This window comes from Podarcis erhardii, assembly GCF_964252035.2.
Source record: "Podarcis erhardii genome assembly, chromosome: 10".
Classification (NCBI taxonomy): Eukaryota; Metazoa; Chordata; class Lepidosauria; order Squamata; family Lacertidae; genus Podarcis; species Podarcis erhardii.
The window spans coordinates 32,441,085-32,462,237 of record NC_138500.1 but is presented as its reverse complement, the minus strand read 5'-3'; the positions used below and the strand labels follow the sequence as shown (position 1 = coordinate 32,462,237).

The 21,153-nt window shown below is 43.7% G+C and overlaps 1 protein-coding gene across 1 annotated transcript in view; it reads right to left on the bottom strand.

Annotated features, from left to right (window-relative positions):
- Window positions 1–5,700: 5,700 nt before the first annotated feature.
- The window catches only part of SREBF2 (sterol regulatory element binding transcription factor 2), a 32,324-nt gene continuing 16,871 nt past the window's right edge, over window positions 5,701–21,153 (bottom strand). The window contains exons 9-19 of the mRNA XM_081877593.1: window positions 20,708–20,889; window positions 19,666–19,939; window positions 18,692–18,861; window positions 18,309–18,477; window positions 17,676–17,796; window positions 16,633–16,742; window positions 14,752–14,884; window positions 13,734–13,902; window positions 10,826–11,011; window positions 9,964–10,075; window positions 5,701–9,268 (exon numbers count right to left, since the gene is read on the bottom strand). Coding sequence (XP_081733719.1) covers window positions 9,048–9,268; window positions 9,964–10,075; window positions 10,826–11,011; window positions 13,734–13,902; window positions 14,752–14,884; window positions 16,633–16,742; window positions 17,676–17,796; window positions 18,309–18,477; window positions 18,692–18,861; window positions 19,666–19,939; window positions 20,708–20,889 — 1,847 coding nt within the window. The 3' untranslated portion in view covers window positions 5,701–9,047. The remainder of the gene's footprint in view (window positions 9,269–9,963; window positions 10,076–10,825; window positions 11,012–13,733; window positions 13,903–14,751; window positions 14,885–16,632; window positions 16,743–17,675; window positions 17,797–18,308; window positions 18,478–18,691; window positions 18,862–19,665; window positions 19,940–20,707; window positions 20,890–21,153) is intronic.

The following is a 21,153-nucleotide window of genomic DNA, read 5'->3' as shown; positions in this document are numbered from 1 at the left end:
CCTGGGACCCTTTCCAACTCTACAGTTCTATGATTTCCCTCTGGACCTTTCACAGGAGATTGTATCCAGTCAAGTAATTGCACGTGTTGCTTCTTTCCACTGCCACCAGGTGAAATATTTTTTTTTTACCCTGGTTGTCTCTCACCAAATAGCCTAAAATGCCCTCAGGACACTTCAAAGCATTGTGGAACTAGACTGAAGCATGAAGTGGTGAAAAGAATTGAGACTACAAAGCGTTATGAATTTAGATTAACAGTTTACTAAGTTTTTGTTTTTTTTAATGTTCGTACTTAGGAAAAAGATTTAACATAGGAACAGCATACACAGCTTGCCTCCCACTTGGAGCAGAAGACCAAATAAACAAAGGATTAAATACAAATCTACTTTTCCTATCTTGATATAGGCCCTAAGATTACAAAATTGTGTGATAGTCATGCATACAGCCTCCAGGCTGACTATATGTTATTTATTCTTCCATTCTCAGATGCCACCTTGATCTAACTCTCAAAGCATGTCACTGGCAGATACAGCCTAGAGCTACATTAATTCCTGCTCATGCCAATCCACAAAACCTCAAAAAAGTACTGGGTCTTCTTCCCAACAGCAAAGCACCACATTCTCAATTATTATTTTCCTTCCAGTTGGATCGCTGGAAAGTTTAGGCTTAACAAGTTAACCTCCTAATCCTCAAATCAAGATTTTGTATTATTGTACAATACAACAGAGCAGTTCATTTCCTTTAAACACCTTAAAAGTCTAATGTCTTTAAGTCTTTGCTTTCCTGGATTAGCCTCCTCCCCTCACACTTCAGTTGTGTCAGGAATTGGCCAGATTTATTTTAGATAGATAGCCACATCTGTTCTGTAAATCTTGCTTTTGTTTCATTTGGGCTTGAGAAATCTGAAGTGAATTCTAGTACCAGGAAAGCAAATGCCACAATAAACTGTTTAATCTTTAAGATGCTACAAGAACGCTTCATTGTTTTGGACTGCAGCAAACAAAGATGGCTGCCCTTCTGGAAATATGGTTGGCACCTTTATTGGGTTCCTGCTATAACAACTGTGTTCAGGCATAAATTTATTAGGCTGGGGATTATGCAGGTGAAAGAGGTGTAGGCCTGACAAGAACATGGAATGCACATACCTAAGGAACCCCAAGTGCATTTGGTCTGTACTTTTTTGTCCTTTGTCAAATAATAAAATTTCCTAGGAAATCTCATTGTCTGGACATATGTGGGTCTGAGGACCTATGTGTTCATGAAGCCTCCTCTCCTCAGAATTCAAGCTCACAGGAATTGGCATTTTCATTTTTTGATAGATAGGCACATACATTTTGAAAAACTTCGCTTTTATTCAAATCTGGGCTATGGAAATTTATATAATAAAACACCAGGTGTCCCAACATGAATGGAGCTTGGCAAAATGCTGTTCTTGGCATATACAAAACACGCTGTATTTCATTCCTCACATTTCAAGCTCTTTTGAGGCTGCTTTCATAGAACTCTCTCTGAAGGCACATCGTAATATGATTCACATCACCCAACAAGAGGTGAAGGACACACAATGACCTACGAATAAATATGTATGCTTTAGCAGATTCCAAAACTCTTTGTCCACATTATCCTGGCAAGACCTAGAACAGGGAAGACCAGTGCAAATGCTGAGGGAATGTCATCTATTGAGGCTTCAATGGGGATATTCAGTGACCAAGTGGACAGCCATCCCTGAGATAGTTCAGTGAAAGGCGAACTGTAAGTACAAATATTTAAAAATAAAATAAATATGAGTTGGCAACAGGTCACAATCACATTAATTCTTATTTCATCTTGTTTATTGTTAGTCACCATGGATGGCAAACTCTTATGATATAAAAGGCAAGCTATAAGTTCCAAATAAATAACATTATTTGCCACTAAATCACATGTGCTTCTACCTATCCAGTTTCGCAACTGAATGCCTTAGCTTTTCACCTATAGCATAGATTGCTACCCATTCCCATTCACCCATTTCCCCCTTACCAGGAGTTAAGTTTATTTGAAAATGATTCTGCAATGCAGTCTTCAGATGGAACCAGATGGGTTTCAAAAGAGGGTACCACCCTGAACCAAGGCACTGGCGAAGCAAAATATGTGAAATGCTGCCAGCAGCATCAACTGGATGATACTAGGCGTGCTCACCAACTGAGAGGTCTCGTTTTGGGGTTCTCCTTTGATAGCCTAGACCATTTGTCAGCTTCTTCGAAAGGCAGGTCTGTTCTGTGGTGACTTGTAATAAATGGAGCACACACAGCTAGAAGGCATCTTGATCAATTTTAATCACTCTTGCCAGCAAGCTCTTTACAGACTGTTGGGCAAATAGGTGGGGAGATGGTAGCCAAGGGAAGGGGGGGGAGAGAGAGAACAGCTTCAGCCAGTTTAATATTAACTCAAGTTGTCCCTTCCCCGCTTATCCAATCTTCCTGTTCAAGATGGAAGTAAAATGTTGCATCAGCCTAGGGATCACTCAAGGACATAGGATGTTCTGTGCATGGAAAACTTGAGGTGTTGTGCCCATCAAGAAAAATGATCCCTGCTAACCTGCCCCCTGCAAACTGTCTATTGTGTCCTCTCCTGGGATTCCCCAGCAGTGCTTCAGAAACAAAAAGGAGGGGTTGCCTCCACTAGCTGAGTATAACTGACTGAGTTCTGTTCTGATCTCAGTAGCAGAGTACAGTGGTACCTCTGGTTATGTACTTAATTCATTCCAGAGGTCTGTTCTTAACCTGAAACTGTTCTTAACCTGAAGCACCACTTTAGCTAATGGGGCCTCCCCCTGCTGCCGCGCCGCCGCCGCAAAATTTCTGTTGTCATCCTGAAGCAAAGCTCTTAACCCGAGGTACTATTTCTGGGTTAGCGGAGTCTGTAACCTGAAGCGTATGTAACCTGAAGTGTCTGTAACCTGAGGTACCACTGTACATGTTTTTCATGCAGAAGGTTCCATGTTCAATCCCTGGCTTGTCCACGTTGGGAACAATCCCATCAGAAACCCTGCCCAGAAGAGCAATCAGAAGCCTGATGAACCTGACCGTCACATCCACACCATGCACTTAAGCAAATGGCTTCCCCCATAGAATCCTGGGAGGTGTAGTTTACTCCTCAGAGCCACCATTCTCTCAGCATCTTTAACAAGCTACAGTTCCCAGGATTCTTTCAGGGAAACGATGCGCTTTAAATGTGGGGTGTGGCTCGCACCACGTAGGTCTCCAATGACACTCCCATGAATTTATCTAAACCCTCTTTAAAACCATCCAAGTTGGCAGACATGACTGGATCTTCTTTCCCTCATGAGATTTACAGCTTCGGCCCCTTGTTCGTAGAATCATAGAATTGTAGAGTTGGAAGTCGATACCCATAGTTTAAGTAGGAATTGTGGGAAGAAGCACCATCTTTCCTGAATCTCCCAATATTCAGTGCTTTATTGGATCCTGGCATGATGTTATGAGCGGACCACACTACACTTTCCCCACATCATACATAATTTTATACACCTCAGCTGGAAGGTTCACTCACACGCCTCACACAGAGGTTTCCAGTGCCTGGCAGGGGCAGCAGTGTGTGCCTTCTGCTGCTAGGGCAAATGTGGAAAACTTCCTGCCACATTTGTGAAAAGAGAATTTCTTGGACCCAGCTTACGGCTGGAGCTAAGGAAAGTGAAAGCAATTTGGCTTGAGAAAATAGTGGCTTCTTAACAAATTTTCAATCAGAGTCCCGAAGACATATTGTAGCAAGTTCCTCGTATCTTTTAATCTAGTACTGCCAGGCACTGCCCAGATAAGTCAGATGTACTGACACATCACTCCATTGGCACAGCTCTGATCTTCATTTCCTTGCTCACCGCCTACACACACACACACACACACACACTTAGCATCAGTAGCAGCCTTAAAGGCAATATCAGTTCCTTGTTCCACTTTGTTCCTCCGAAGTGCTCCCTTTGTTGCCACTTTCCGAGACTCGGAAGGAGCAAAACGATTCCTGCCTTCACATAAAACACTGGCACCATGAGAAGAGAAAGTAGGAAGACTGCTACTGCCCAGAGCACAATGGCCTCATTTTAAAATCTTACGTTGGAAATCCCACAGGATTAATCTTTAATAGCTGAACCGAAACAGGTCTGCCAAACAGTGTGAGTCTCTGCCAACCTGCCTTTGCTTTTAGGGAGGTGTGTGGAAAGGTAGGAAAAAGAGAGGTGGAGAGGCAGGACAGTTCAAAGTGTATTTCACTCCAGAACCTTTTGTGGAGAACACACATATCCTGGGTATGTCTTTGTGTTTTCATTAATCCATCCAAAGAACATATTGATGAAGGATAAAAATGCATATATATATGGGGAATGGAAGAAAGAGAGTACAGTGGTACCTCGGATTAAGTACTTACTTCATTCCGGAGGTCCGTTCTTAACCTGAGACTGTTCTTAACCTGAAGCACCACTTTAGCTAATGGGGCCTCCTGCTGCCGCCGCACCGCCAGAGCACGATTTCTGTTCTTATCCTGAAGCAAAGTTCTTAACCTGAAGCACTATTTCTGGGTTAGCGGAGTGTCTAACCTGAAGCGTATGTAACCTGAAGCGTATGTAACCTGAGGTACCACTGTACCAGGAGATGGAAGAAAATGAAAAATAGAAACTGCAGCCAGGGTTGTGATCTGTGCAGAAATGCAAGCCTGCACAAAGTAGAGTTCTATATTCCATACAGGAGGATTTTCAGACTACAAATTAGTGGCACATATTCAAATGGAGGTGTTATGAAAACCCAACCTACCTACCTCCAAGGACTCCAGAATGCTGAAATAAGGGTCAGCAGAGTTGTTAAAATTACTCCTTTACTAAGTTACTTCTGCCCTCTGCTGGCAATAGAAAAATAATCTGCTGTTGAGTGCAGAAATTTGGACTCGCTTGTTGATTTGTCTCTTCAGCAATGTTGGGGTGCAACAGGCTCTTATGACAGGGAGCCACCTACCTCCTGGACATGTTGTAGAAGGGCACCAAGAGGAGAAAAGGCTTCTTCTTAGCTTCCAGGCTATATTCAGCAAGTCCAGGGATAGCCCCAAATTCCACTATCCATGTCAAGAAAACTAGAGCTTGGTCTCAAACACAATAACATTAACAGAAATATGAGCCAGCAATGAGAAAGCTAAAGTAATAGGAAAGATTTACAGGATTCAAGTCTATCTAGAGATGTGGAATCTGTGGCCTTCAAATATTGTTAGACTGTGGATTCTCCCTAAAAGAGATATGTTATCGATTATATACACCCTTCCTCATAGTTCTTTCAAACCTGTGGCATATGTATCATCAGTGTAGGTTTTCTGTTCCAAGTCCTTCAGATTGCTGGGAAGATTGGCAGATTAATCCTAACGCTTAACAACTTGCTCTGATCTGTTCTGCGCTCCTTGTGAATTACTCTAGTTTATATTTATGGACCTTGTGTGACAGAGGAAACACTGGTGATTTAACCTTAACAAAACCTAATCAATTCAATTAGGCCACTGAACACGGCAGCATTCTGACAATCCTATTTAGCCACTACCATTATCAGTTTTTATTATTGTACTACCACTGGTGTGCAAGAACACTTTGCAGGAGAATGTTTTAAACATTTTTCATACACCCCGACCCAACAAAATGTACTCTTCTTAATGAAGCTTCTTTCAAGTATCAGACATTGCGTACAATTTGATTTTTATTAGACAAGTCGCGCAATGAACCCCAGGAGAGGGTCACAATCAGGACATATACCAGAAACGCTCACCCACTCACATCATTGCCAGCTACGTTTTCTTATAGCAAAGAATCCTTATTCCTAATTTCATTGGGATAAATACACTTTTCACATCATATATAAAAGCACAAAAAAGTTACATTATATACACAAAAATAATATAGAGATAGCCTGGGTGACAACAAACCCATAAATAAATGAGGTGTCTTCTTTAAAAAAATGGTTGAAGTACATGGAAAGATAGGGCGATTCCCTTGTGGAGGTCCCATCTACACAAGCATAATTCCACAAGCTAGCAGTACCACCCTCAATGCCTCTTCCTGCTGTACAACATGAGGCTTTTACCCTCGACTGCAATGCCCATTCTCAGCCGTAGTATTCTCTCCTGCTTGACAGTATAAATGGCTTTCACAGCCTCAAATCCGTAGAACTGTGAGATGTACACAGTGTCAACAGGAGATGACATTCTGATGCACATTAACTAATCCGGACACTTCAAAACTTAACTGCACAGAATTATTTGCTATGAGAGCTTCTAGATGGGAAAGGTTTCTTTCTAAGTGTTGGGCATGCTAAATCACTTCGCTGAACACTCACAATTCACGCAGGTCCTTGTGTTAATCCCAGATGGATGGCTGCTAACTCCAAGCAGACTGGAACAATCTGTGTGAGTGGCAGAACAACTGTGGAAGGAAACCAGCAATGGTAGCACCAAACACCCCAGGCATCCTGCTAGAATGTACCTTTTCGTTGAGGTAGTTTGTTACCCTTTCTGTTTCATCGCAACCATCACTAGGAAAACGGCTGTCAGGAAGCACCCTTAAGAAAACAGGATGGTTCTCAGCTTCCAGCCTGCCCATTTAAACAACTGCCCATGGATCTGCAGTGCTGAATCCAAGGCACGAGTATAGACTATGGTTGCTACCCATGTTTGTAAGATAAACAACCAAGATCATCCATGTGATGTGAGATATGGAGCTAAATGCCCTACACCCCTACGAACTGGCAAAGCAACTTCCAAGGTTCACTTCCACTGTGTATTTTGATACCTTTCGCAAGTGCAACCTTTCAAACATATCCACTCACGTATACCAACGGGAAATTTGGAATGTTTATGAAATTACACCTCTTGTTAGTTCCAATATATTCAGGAAGATTGAGAATTGGTCTTCAAAATAACCAAAGTTAGCCAAAGCTTTATTGTGGGGTCGTCTTTTGGTTTACTCTATGGAAAGTTTTAAAAATTTGATATCAGTGTGATATGCATCTCTTATCTGTGCGATTCAGACCACGTTCCTTTAATTATGTAATTGTTTCAGTGTTTGGAAAGCCCCTCCCCCAGGATTTCATGTGTTTTGGGACACACAGAGCTTCATTTGAATTGAAAATTGTCAATGGGAGGTTTAAGGTGGAAATTCTTTTCTTTTTTTAATGGAGAATCTCAGTTCGGCAGCAGTGTTCAGCTGTTACGCATGGAAAGCACACTAGCTGCAAGAACCACTGCAATGTACAGTTGTGTGGGCCTCCCCAAAGAATTATGTGCCCCCAAATTCATTTGTTTGGTGCTTGTGTGTTTGATTTGGACAGATTTGGAAGATGAAATAAGAGAGGCTAAGCAAGAACAGAAATGGTGCATAGGCAACGGGAGAAGGCAAAAGTGATTTGTGAGACTCTGAGCTCTATGAAATATAAAATCTCTTTTCTTAGAACCTATTCTTCCAACAAGGAGGCCTAGTTGCAACCACTCCTCTTTCTCCAAGTTCTAGAACTAAATCTACACTACATATGTAAACCATTTTATAACCTGTTTGACCGTCAAAGCTTCTCCAAAGGAGACAGCTGTTGGTAGTGTGGACAAGTCCTAAGACTGTTATCCTAAACATACTCATATAGATGCAGCTACCAAAGAAATCAAACATCAGAAAAAAGGATTCCTAGGGTTGTATCCAACGTAGCGCAAAGTTAAAGTCACTTAGCGGTAAACTTGTTGCACTGGCAGAACACTTTTGTGCAAAAAAGCACAAATGCATTGCCTAAAATTGTTGCACAACAAGCTTCGGCTAGCACAACTGTTGCACTGGATTTCTTTGTGGCCCAAACCTTTAAGCTCTGCTCTTGCACTAGCGGACAGAGAACAATGAATTCAGCCCCTAGTTTGCTTTTTTTGTTGAGGTAAAACTCAATGCTGACTTTAAACGTGTGATTCAAAAAATGCACTTCAACTTATGGTGTCTCTTTATTTACAAAAGAAACAGTAGGAGCGCTGATCAGGAGGGGTTTTTAACCTTTCCTCTCTGTGCTATTTTTCCTGCTGAAAATCTTCCCCAAGCTGGAGTTTGTCTTGGGGTTCCCCCCCCCCCAAAAAAAAAACAGCAGCAACAAACTTCTAAAAGTAATGCTCAATCCCCTCCCTGTGATCCTAATCCAGATTTTGGGAAGGAGTGGGGGTCCTGCAGGTATTTTTTTTTAAAAAAAATAGCATAAACAAAGAGCAGTGGTTTGTCTATGCATGCTTTTTGAATCACAAGCTTAAATCTGCTTCTGGTTCACCACTAAGTCCATCCTTGTCCCCTCTTTTAGGGCATGGAAATACAACTCCAAAGTTAGCGACAGTATGGCTCCATCGGCTGCCAGGAGGCAGATACATGAGTAAGAGGTGGAAGGGAGGACACAGAAGACAGAAGAGAAACCTAGATGTTGTCCATAGTGCTTTTAAAGCCATAAAATGCTATAAAAAACCCCAAATTGCATTAAAAACTGTGGTGCCCTTCCTTAGGAGAACCTCCAAAGGCTCTCAGAGAATGCAGAATTTATAGAAAAGCTTCTATGCAACCTACTGAGGACCAAGGAGCCAGATCACCTCTCTGGGCCTGCCAAAAGCTTTTGGCACCTGATGTGCAGATCAAGGGCCACCGCAGATGCTAGGAAAAGGGCTGAGGGCAGCTCTTCTTACTTTCTAGAAAACTCCTCCTCAAAAGATAGATTGTTTTGTAAAGAGGTGGGGGACCAACCTTTCTGAACCCACCCTTCTTCCTCACTATTGCAAATTCTTTTGTCAGTGTGCGAAAATGCGAACACTCTCTAGCTCCAGTGTGGGCACCCTTTGTACTAGAAGGCATATACTAGCAACAAAAGCTGGTTTACAAGAAGACCCTACCCTGGCTAGCGTATCACAATTTTCATGGTCCTAACCTGGAACAGTATTCAAAAAGGGAGGAGGAGGAGGAAGAGGAGGGTAGGAAGGGGCAAGAATCCCGTTCAGTGAGCGACAAGGCTGCAATCCTCCACGGTTAGGAAGCCGCAATTGCTGTGCCGCCACTCAGCTTCACAATCATCTGCTGACAATCATTGCAGGAACGCTTGTCTCCAACTTTCTCCAGTGTGCGGGCTGCTTCCGCCAGCAGGACGGCTCGCTGGCCCGGGGACGACAGGAAGGAGAGGGGAAGGTGGCGGCAGGCTAAGAGAATTGCTGTAGCTCTCTCTCTCTGCCCAGGAAGGGCGTCCAGTTCACCTAGGTATGGGAAAAAAGAGGCATCACAAGGAATGCCACGCTTGTGGGGGCAATAAGTGCACCACGGGAGTCAATTTGTTTAAGACTACACTGGGGTGAGCAAAAGATTGCTTCGCAATGGGTGCTACCCAACAGAGTGCAAGAAGCAGTCAACCAACTCCCACAGAAACTCTAGGCAGTAATTTATTCTAGAGGCTTGGATGCCCCAAGCTGAGACCTGGCCGGCAGCCCAGACTTAGCAGCCTTCTTCCGGTAAGAGAGATGACACTTGCACAGGTGGGCGAGGCCCACCCTCTCCGTGACAGGCCTTTCTTTTGCTCAAATTAGCAGCCTCAGATGTCAGCTAGCGAACATCTTTGTACCACCGCTTCTTAAAACATTTTAAACACTCTGGCTTGGATCCTACAATTTATGAAGAAAAAAGCAGCTCACCGAAGGGGGGGGGACGTTTCCCCTCTCCCTCCCAATTCTTGGCAATTCTTCCTCAGCAAAACCACGTTTGCCACCGTTTCAGGTTAATTAGGGTTCCAAAGGTCTCTAGAACTGCACACCAGGGGGCTAAACTAACTGTGGCATTTGTCGCATGCGGTTTGGCATCGCTTGTGAGTATTTTATAGATAGGTAGTGCAGGGCGGGATGGTGGTGACCCAGTTCAGGGCAGAGATGGACAAGAAAGGGCACAAGAGCTTCCTGACCTTGCTTGGTACTCTGGGGTGTTCGACGCCTGAGACTGTGCTCCAGCAGCTGATGAGTGCGTGTGGGACTGGCCCCTGCCATCAAACGCACGGTGGCCTCATGCAGGAACACCTGGAAGGAGGGGAAAAGCAGAAGACAATGGGTAGCGTCTACATTTTAGCAACCTTCCATCACCTTGTGGTGCTGTAGATTTGGGCATGCGCCTTTATCAGATAAGCTTGCACCTTCTGGTGCTAATCCTCTCAGCCACTTTTCCTTCCCTAACTCCTTTCTGCTGAGCAAGAGTGTACAGGGAATGTGCCCTTTAAAAGAGGGGCATGCTACCCAACTATTTATGACCAGCAGTAGTCCACACTCTACCACAGAACCATCTGTGCTGTTGGTGCGGACAAACCAGTGGAGAGCAGTGATTAAGCCTGCCAGGCTAGAAATCCCCAGTTCAAATCTCACAGCCACCATAAAAGCTACCTGGCATTAGACAACCCCGTATTCTCTCATCCTCACAGCTCACATGGGTGACATGTGGATAATAGGAATGGCAAACATCACAGGGCTGTTTTAAGGATTATTGAGATAATTTACATAGAGTTTAGAACATTCAGGAAGTGTCACATTAGTTTAAATCCAGGGGAAACCGCAACACACACCCACACCCAATGAATGCTACTTAAGGGCAAAGTCTACAACAGTAAGGACATATCCAGCAGGAAGCCACCACTGCAAACACACTGCTGGAAATTCAAAGCAAAACCAGTCCTGGCCTAGTTCATGGACCATTTGCCCCTTTGGCTTATAACAGCATGCAGGAACTCAAGGGACAGGTCATCATCTCCTCACGCATTACAAGTGGCAGGATCTTACCTTTCGATAAGCAGGTCTGAAACTATGGGCCAGTTTTCTCAGGCTGCCAAGGTCGCGCTGGAATCCTGTCAGCTCAGAAGCAGAAGCATGGTAGGCCTCTCCCAAGGCCTGGCTGGAGTTCATCTGTTTCTGCCACAGAGTGGTGCGGAGGGACAGCAGTAGGTCGCAAGCTAGCAGCTGGATCATCTGCAAGGAGACAGACCCATTCAGTGACAGGAGTATCAAGACATTCCAGCATCATCAGCTGGATGCAGCAGCCTTCAGAGGGACAAAAGCTTCTCACACATATCTAAAAATACTAGCAGAATGATACATAGTGTTTTTATCTTAAAGATGAGATGGTATCAACTGACAGCTCTCTGGCCAAATTCCCTTTCTTCTCAAAAAGTGATCCAGCATGAGCATTCTGAATTTTTTGTTGTCCAAATATTATCATCAAAGGACATGACCACAAGATAACATGGAGGAAGCAACCAGGTTATCCAAAGGTAGCCAGTGTGGTACCCTTCAGATGTTGTTAGACCACAATTCCCATCATACTTGACCAAGAGCAATGCTGCTGAGGCTGATGGGAGCAGTGGTCCAATAACATGTGGAAGGTAAAGGGCTGGCTACCCCTGAAGTATCCTGTGCCCCTTTGTAGGCCAAAATCAGCACCTATAACTGTGTTCTGAAAACATGTCAACACAAAATCAGGGTGCAGTGGGCTCCCAGCACAAATCATTGTTCCCACAGCATCCATCACAGTGAATATTCAAAGAATTACCTAACAAACATTGGTTAACCGTACAAATGCTTTATTTGTTTTTTGTTTCCTTTGTGTTTTATGTGAATTCTACCTACCACCAAAAGATGAAAGATTAAGCCAAATGAAGAAATACTGAGACCACCACAATGTTTTAATGTGGAACTGAAGATCCACTGACAGAAGACTGTCCAAAAGATGGGCAGTGGGGGGTGTACATTCATTTTGATTTTAGCCACCATGACTGATATGATTTCTGGCCTTAGGACCTTTCGGAGAGTGGGGACAGATGAATGAGCCTAAGGCTCAAACGACTTCTGGGAGACGATTAGCACCTTATTCAGCTATCTCCCACAGCCCTGCCACCATCTATGGACTCAGAGAACGTGTCCCCTGCAATATTCCCATCTCTCTAGCCTTGCAGGAGTCACAAGATAGAAAAATCATGACTTTGCCTTGACTGGACTTTACCTGCTTAACCTGACCTTGCACACTAACAATTTGCCTGCCACGACCAGATGCTACCTGCTTTTCCTGCAAATCTCAACGCTCCTGTGGAACAGGACGAACAGTGGGATTCTAAGAAAGTGTCCTTGAAAATGTGTCCCAAAGGTTCCAACAATTAGCCAGAAGTAAAATGAAGCAGTATGATCTTGAGAAGGTACCCTTGGGATAAAAAAACTGCAAAACAAGTCAACATCTTCTACAGAATAGTATTTTGGTACGCCCTCCGGTGGCAAAAAAAAGTATCTTTAATATCAGTTCGAACTGCATTTTGAAGGACTCGTTTTGGTTCATTCAAAAATACCTAAGGAAAATAGAAGTGTTGTTTTTACCGGGTTTTCAAAACAAGCTTTATTGCAGAGACTTTGGGAGAAGGCCAGGGAGCTCCTAGTCCTTCTGGGCTGCTGCTTTCCTCATTGTTTCCAGGGTACTGTTCAGTTCCTCCTGCTTCTTCTTGGCTTGGATGAAGTCCCCACCCTTTTCTTGTTGAACTGCACAGCTCATTTGTCTTTGGAGATCTTGAACAGCACCATCACACATATCTTTTTGGAGATGAGGCAGCATGCCTCCTGGATGGTTTCTTACACAAACTTGGTGTGCTTGGTCAGGTGTCCATGGCATTGGCATGACTTTGCCCCATTCTTAGTCACCTTGTGGCCCTTGTTCAGGCAAAGGGCCACTGGGCAGCAGATTGCCATGGCTGCCACAGCTGCTGCTTCATCTAGGCCATGCCCAAAAAATAAATCAGCTAAGTAAAATAGAGGTCACGATGGGCACTTCATTTGCCTTTTCACTGCCACATATACCTTTTCTCGGCCTTTTCAACCCATGTGCTCCACTTTCATCTCTCATGCTTTCTTTCTGCTTGCAGTACAGTGCAGTCTGGATTGTACAGATGGCCTCTTAGCCCCTTCCAATTCAGATGTAAAGTTCCTAGGAAGTTTCTACCACATCACTTAAATCACTGAATCAGAAAGAACAGCATTCAATCCAGGCAAGCTGAGGAGATTCCCACCTGCAGAGGAGAAATGGGTGCACCTCTGTGCTGCACTGCGGAAACATTGCACGAGTACTGCCAGAACATGCAATGCAACTACAATGCACCACAGCTGCCACCCAGCAGTAATGAACAGCTCCGATTCTTGTACAGTGCCAAAAGTTGGAAAGCCCCAGCTTCTCATAGAAACAAGGAAATGAAGGTGAAGCTGACACCCTGATACAAGGACTTCACACTGTTCTTGCCCACAGGAGACTAGACATGTAGTGCCTTCTGTGGGAACAATTCACCCAGGAGGCATAATTAAAAGCAACAAGGACAGGACCAAACAAGAGCTCAGCCTGCTAATTCTGGCAGTGCACTGGAAGCCAACACACTGGAAACAAATGCACTCCTCAAGCACTACTGTGGGAAAGGGAACACTGCAGCTCTAGTCAACACACACAAAAGGGCAAGAGGAGAGGGAACGTTCTCTGTCTCTCCAATCATGAAGAAAAAAATGTTAGCTGCTGCTTCTTCAGCTCCGGGATATTTGACCTCAGAGCCACATGGAATGATGACTAAACATTTGCCCACAAGCCTTGGCTCAGGAAAGGATGGAGAAGGCGGCTGTAAATGTACAGCCAGTTGTAAATGATTGTGATGAGGATGACGATACTTACGTTATTGAGACCCGTGCTTGAGACCCCACTGCTCATGTTGAGGCTATTCCAAAGGTGAGTGCTGGCTCTTTCACAGTGGCCAAAGGAGCTCTGCTGCCCATCTGCCTTGCTTGACAAGGAGGCGTTCATGGCTTTGCACACATGAAAGACAGCTTTCACAAGGGCATTCCTAGAAAGGAGGGAAGAGAGAAGAGAAAGATCCCAAGTCAGGAACAAGGTCAGTGCCTTTAAGGTATTGTGGTCGTGGACCAACCACCTCCATAAGCTCCATAAGCCTCTCACTTACTAAGCTGCCATAATAAATAAATAATAATAATGTTATTAAATTTCTATACCACTCATCATAACATAATATCAAACAAAAACAACCTCCCCCCCCACACACAGTTTAAAAGGCCATAGATTGCTTAGATTAGCCAAGGGGCCTAGGAGAAGAGGAATGATTTTGTCTGGCACCTAAATGATTTTGTCTGGCACCTTTAGGTCTGGCACCTAAAGGGAGCCAACACAGAAAAGGCTCATCCTCATGTTGTTCCTTCTCTGGACTTCTTGAGGCAGCACATGAAGAAAGGCCTCACCAGCAGAATGGGAATCCTCAACACCACCTCTAAGACCAGATCTGTCAGCTCAGGCAGGAAGACTGCTGTGAGTGAGGTGGGCAGTAAACCAGCAGAATCTCTAATCTGTTCTGATTCCCAATGCCAGGAACACACACTCCAGATCCTCCACCCAACTGGACAGAGAGCCTGAAGGGAGAGAGAGAAAGAATCTCTCTATAGACCAGAGCAACTCCCCCTCTCCGACCCTCAAGTCTGGCCTGATGCTGCACTGAGTACCCAGATGGCCACAGCTGGATGAGACCAATTCCAGCCTGCATCTAACACTTAGAAGAGTCTTTGCATCCACCACCCCAGTGCCTGATAGCTGGTATTTTCAGTTAATACAATCTCAGCTTAGTTTGGAAACTATTTAAAGTGACAAAAGGCAATTGTGAGAGTAATGCAAAAAGGCCACACACTCCATCATCTCCAAACATTTAGGAATTCGCTCCACGTTGGTAAACTGGGATCTCACGGCTGCATCATCACCCCTGAGCCAGCTGATTGTCATTGTGATTGCGGATGACCACCACCTGCACACCACATCAGGGCCTAGGAATGCAGAGACAAAATAACAATAAATATAAGACACTCTCACCAATGCAAATCCAAACAGGTTTTGTTTTAATGGCATCAGGAGACGGGAATATTTTCCCTACCCACTGTTTCCTTACATCAAGATCAAACATTCAAACACACTGAAATCCTTGCTCCTGGGAAGGGGAGCCAGCCATGGGAGGAAGGCAATTTGGAGTAAGAAAATGGTAGGCAGGGAAAAGTCACACTTCTCTGTTCTAAATTTCCATCTTGGATCTGCTTTTCATTTTGAAGAATGGAATCAGGTCCCAGTTACACATATTTATGTGTAATGAAAATGAACTTACCAGGAACTAGAATAGTGTGAGGTTGCTTGCTGGTAGAAGGAGCCTTACAAGAAGGACAATGCTGAAAAGGTCAGTTTCCAGCAAGACCTGTTCAGATCTCATTTGAAATGCCCAGGGCCTGATTTGGGAAAGCGGACAGGGACAAGGGGTTACCAGCATGATACCATCACAGTAATGCTTCTGGGTGAGCCCTTCCTTGAAGTAAACCTGCCCAGGGTCCCAAAAGACTTCCAGATTGTGATGTTGAACTCGTACAAGAGCAGGTCACCAGGATAAATTGTGGGAGAGCCAAAATGGACATTTAGGGCAGGCAAGGTGTGCTAGGCCTGGGACAAGAAAACTGATTCAACTCCCTTTGTTGCTGAAGTCAGGGCACATTAGTGAATGCCATCCTGCAGAGTAGGGTACCATCCACCTGCTGCTGCTGCCACTGACACAGAGGCTGGTACAAAGCCAAGCATCTTGCCAGACACTCCCCCCTTCATCTTACTGCTTCAGCAGAAGGGAACAACAACAGCAACCAGAGACAAGCAGCTCGGTACCACCCTGCCAACATATGCATCTCATTTAAAAATGCTTCTGCCTTGGGAATGGAGTCACTAACCAGAATTTACAAGACCCATTAACCTCTTGGCTGAGTTACCAGCTCTCAGTGTGTTCCCCAAAACCATTAAGTGGTCAAAAGTATTTACTTTCAGATCCCAGCTGAGAAGGCTGTAAGTACTACAGAAAAAAATTAGATCTACATAATTACTGAACTCTCCTCTAGAGGTCTCCACTCAGCTGCTGATCAAATCTCACCATGATCAATGTAGAATACTGTCACTAACATGTGACTGGACACTTGCTTGTCTTAAAAAGCAGAAACTGCACTACATCTAAAAGAGATTTATCATGGGATATCAGGAAAATTCTACCTGCTCAATGGTATATTTCTTTGAATCAGCAGGTGTCTTCCTCATATATGAGGAATGGTTGAGGGAACTGGCTATGTTTAGACTAAGATGAGATAGGATAGCCATATTAAAATATTTAAAGAGCTGTCACATGGAAGATTGAAGATATGGTCATTCCATATCAAGGGGTCCCATTTTTTACCTCATGCCATCCAATTTTCTTAATATTTTGTACACTTGTTGAATTATCAAAACTAAGTTTAAATCTAAAGTTTATCTCACCCCAGGTTTTTTTAGTTATGAGAATTTGAAATTTCAAAAAATTGACAATTTTGGCCTTTATGGATTTAAGAAAAATATCATTGACTTAAGATACACTTTTGATCAACTGGGCAACATTAATTAATGTTGCAGCTGAATCAAGTTTAGAACACTAACTCAGCAGCAAATGCTTGCAGATCTCCAGCATGAAACTGAGAAATATGGGACACTGAGCAACCTGGGCATCCTTCACACTTACCCAGTGCAGACCTCAACACAGAATTTCCAGTGAAAGGTGGTGTTCCAATTCCCAAAGAGTCCACAAAAGAATTGAGTAACTTCAGGTATTCCAAAGCATTAGAGAATTCACTACAAGCACAAGCAGAAATCAGACTTTTACCAGTAAAGACAATGCAACACATTTCTACAGTGCATCAGTTTAACGTGTGCAACTTAGTATACTTAGCAAGGTAAGGTAAAGGACTTCTGGACAGGTATGTCCAGTCAAAGGTGACTATGGGGTTGCAGTGCCCATCTAGCTTGCAGGCCAAAGGAGCCGGCGTTTGTCTACACACAGCTTTCTGGGTCATGTTGCCAGCGTGACTAAACTGCTTCTGGTGCAACAGAACACTGTGACAGAAACCAGAGCGCACAAAAACACCATTTACCTTCTACGTTTATCAACTTACACTGGCATGCTTTCAAACTGCTAGGTTGGCAGGAGCTGGGACAGAGCAATGGAAGCTTACCCCGTCGCGGGGATTCAAACCCCCAACCTTCTGATCGGCAAAGCTCAAGAGACTCAGCTATTCTTAGTAAGAGTGCCTGGTTACCAGCTCTCTCCTCACTCTGCAAATTGCTATTATTCAAGTTCTGTTGGGGAACTTTCTTTTATCATGGAACTCTCAACAATCCAGCAGCATACTAAGCACTTCTCTGTGCTTCTGTCTCCAAAACAGAAATAATTTACTGATGAACCTTGTTGAGCTTGAGTGTTGCCCTTAAAACTGCATGCTCCACCTGAACTAATCCATTATCTGCAATTCAGTTACAAATTGCTAGGAGAAACTGCCCTTTGCCACATAGGCAATAGGTATGGTAGATGAATTTGATTCAAGTGTCTGCATTATGTCAGGAATTTTATTCTGTTGGCCCTGCCACATTGCTCCTAACCAAATAGATGAAATCTGTGCTGCTACCCTTCATCCCACCTGTTCAGCTACAGGAACGGACAGGCAGTCAGAATCGGCTACTCGACCTGAGGAAAAATGCCAATAGGGTTGGGACAGAACTGCAGCTTACCAGGGCTCTTCATCATCATGTCCTGCAGTCCCCTTTGGAACCTGAGGTTTCACAAGGGATTCAACAGCTCTCTCCAGGAGGTTCTCACAGAATGCCTGGTGCACCTGTGCAATGGGATCAGCTGTATATGAAAAAACAATCAGCTTTATTTCCTTTTCTCAATAAGTTACAAAAGATTCAGGGCTGCTTCCCTAGTAATATGCAGGTATCCCTCAAAAATAATCAGGTGCAAACCCTTGCCATGTTATGCAAGATTTGAAATATTGTACTAGGACCTGGGATCAAAACCCCACTTGGGCATGAAGCTCACTGGGCGACCTTAGGCCAGTCACCAATTCTCAGCTTAACAAACCTCACAAGGTTGCTGTGAGAATACCACATTGAGCTGGCTGGCATATAAATGAAATAATAAATAAAAATCTGTTTGGGCAGAGAAAGTCTTTGCAGAAAGAACTCCACCATTTGGGAAACTGTCCATTTGATTGCTCAGTCAATGTTCCACAATTTCTTACAGCACCAAAAGCTTTCAAGCAAGAATTGAATAGAGAGAGTGAGCATACACATGCATAATGCTGTCCCATAACTTGGATGGCAGACTTAGGGCAATGCATTCATAAGCCTGCTGGGTCTCACCTGGGTTCCTCTGAGTGCAATATAGACTCTCCTTGGCAGCTGTTTTCACTGTCCAGTTCCGCTCCACAAAAAACTTTTGCCCCAATGGGTGACACAACCAACGCAAAGAGTCAGGGATGGCACTGCGCTCAGAACTACACAAGCTCTGGGCTTGACTTAAGAAATAACTCTGGTAAGAAAGAAAAAGTGTCATGGTAAGATATGGTGCTGAAGGAAAGCTATGCATGCTTCTGACTCAAGGATAGTAATTCTGTGTAAAGTTAATTATACAGATCAACTTAAAAGCCACTTCCATTCACATGCAAAACCGTAGTCAGTTGAAATATGCCACAATACATACTTGTTCTAAATTCTGATGGGAGGCTTGAAAGAGATTTACTCACCGCCAGGAAGCCCAGCTTGCCACCACAGCGGGTCTTCAAGCCAACTGCAGCAGTCAGGTGAATTTCTGCCAGTGTGCTTGGTGAAATCTTCTCTTCTGCACATTCAGCCAGATTCACAGCACACAGAGCCATGTGCAATCCTGAGTAGGCAGAGCTGGATGGTAGCTTACCTACATCAGAAACCAGAGGACAAAGAGTCATCTCCTTTAAAATAATTTACAGAGGGGCAGCCAAGATAGACTCTTGCACCAAAGACAGTCATGCAGAAGCTCAAATACGGCTGTATGAAGGGGTATTTCCTTGGAATATTTTCTTCCTGAATCTTCTAACATTCAGCATCACTGGACAAATTAATTATGTCACAAGATTTTGCGGGCTGCAGTCTACTTCACCAGATGCATCGAGTACTATCCTGAGTTGAAGGTACATATATACATCACTTTTTTAAACTCATGCCATGTGAGACTTTTCCTGTACAATTCCTCACATGGTTTGATCTGGGAAAACCCTTTGAGCTACTGAGATTCTGTTACATTCAAACCTTAAAACACAGTAATGTCCTGCCTTGCAAAGCCTTGGTTTATATCTATCTACAATCTTATCTTTATAAGACTGTAGATAGATATAAACCAAGGCTTTTTAAGATTGTAACTTTGGGAATCAACCAAACAAATCTCAAGCTATGTATATCATGCTCTTTCATACAGGCCAAATAGAAGACCATCCTTCATTTCACTAGCTGAATCATCTCAGCTGGTTATACTATTGATTTTCAGGTAAGAATAAATCTAACAAGACACACACACCCGAAAGAAGAGTACAGCACTACTTGTATCATCAAGCTAGAATGAAGCACTCTCTGCAGACTTAGGTTTTTTAAATGTTCTACTGAACACAGACAAAGTACATAGATAAGTCTAGGTCATCACCCTAGACACTCACAGAAGCGGCCACCTTCTCCCTTTTCCACTTACCTGTGATATGGAGCTGATGGAGCTTATGATAGGCTAGAGCTGCATCACGCGCACTAGTTTTGGCTTCATCCTCAAAACCTGCAGGGGCTTCTGTTGCTCGTCTCTGCCGAGATGTCCTCTTTAGCAACCAACGCACCAACCCCAACTTTTGGAGACTGTAGCGGATAACGTTCCAGGACAGGCCGCAGGCCAAGTCTAAACGAGAGGCAGGCAGTGCTCGGCCCAGGGCAGACAGACAAGTCTGTAAGTTTGATGCAGCAGCAGTAAAATCTTCCTGCAGGCACAGAACAAAAACAGAAAAGCTGAAGGTGCAGCAAAGACGTGTGAGAGTCCAGTGACTTCAGAGACTCTCGGAGATGGCATGTGGAAACTTGCACAATCAAGCATAATCACCGTTAGCCTAGCCTTGAAAGATGCATCATCTTTGACCCTAAGGCTGCATTTTTGGTCTCTTCTATTTATCTCCACTTAAATCTATTTCTACATTTATTTATGTAATACTGCTTGATGAGAAAATCTCTAAGCGGTTTACAAAAAAGCAGTTTTACCAACCAACAGTAGCTTTCAAACTGCCTTTTTTCTCTATCTTATTCAAATATGCTAACAGTATATAAAGAAAGATTGAAATAGTAACTGATGTTCTGAAATACTTTTATTGGAGATATTAGCTTAAACCTTCAGGCATATTAAGCAAATCTGTGACAATCTGGCCACTTTTACAATTAGATTCAGTTGCAAAATTCAAATTTACCCCAGGCCCATGGCAAAAACAAAGATTGCTTTACACAGCTAAAGCTGAGGGTGGCAATTCAAAAATATTTTATTGGGGCTTTCTGAAAGGAGAAAAGTGGAGAACTAAAGAGCTCCAGAGTCCTTTACCATACAAATGTTTCAGAAGTAGGACAAATGCTTGCAATCCCAAGTGCACAAGCCTCTCTGGAGAGTTGATCTGCAATTTGAGGTGCTGCCTGTTCAGTACTGCTCCAGAAGACAAACTGGGAAAGAAACAAAATTTGTATTCTGAAGCAGGAACTTGACCTACCTTAGCTAAATCCAGATCTGCTTGTTTCCGATGCCGCCAGAAAGTAACCGATGACCGGGAGTGCAGTCGAGTCACTGGCTCTCCATGTACTAGGAGTTTTATGAACACACTCAGGACAATAACACCGTTCACAAGCCACAGGATCAGAGTGGGCATCATCCAGCCAAACCAGCCACCAGAGCCTACAGGGAAAGATGCCAGAAGAGATATGAAGGGGGGCCAGAGGAGAGATAGATGAGGTAACATCTTAAAATAACAAGACTGGGATGAATTTTAATTATGTAAAAAAGCTGTGCACATAAGGAGGTGGGGGCTCAGGCAATTTGGCTCTGAGTCCCAAATAAACTGCACTGCTAAAGTTGGGATTACAGATTTGTGTGTGTGTTACATATATATAATATGTTCAAAAAATGCAACACAATCTGTATTGGCTCTACAAATGCTGA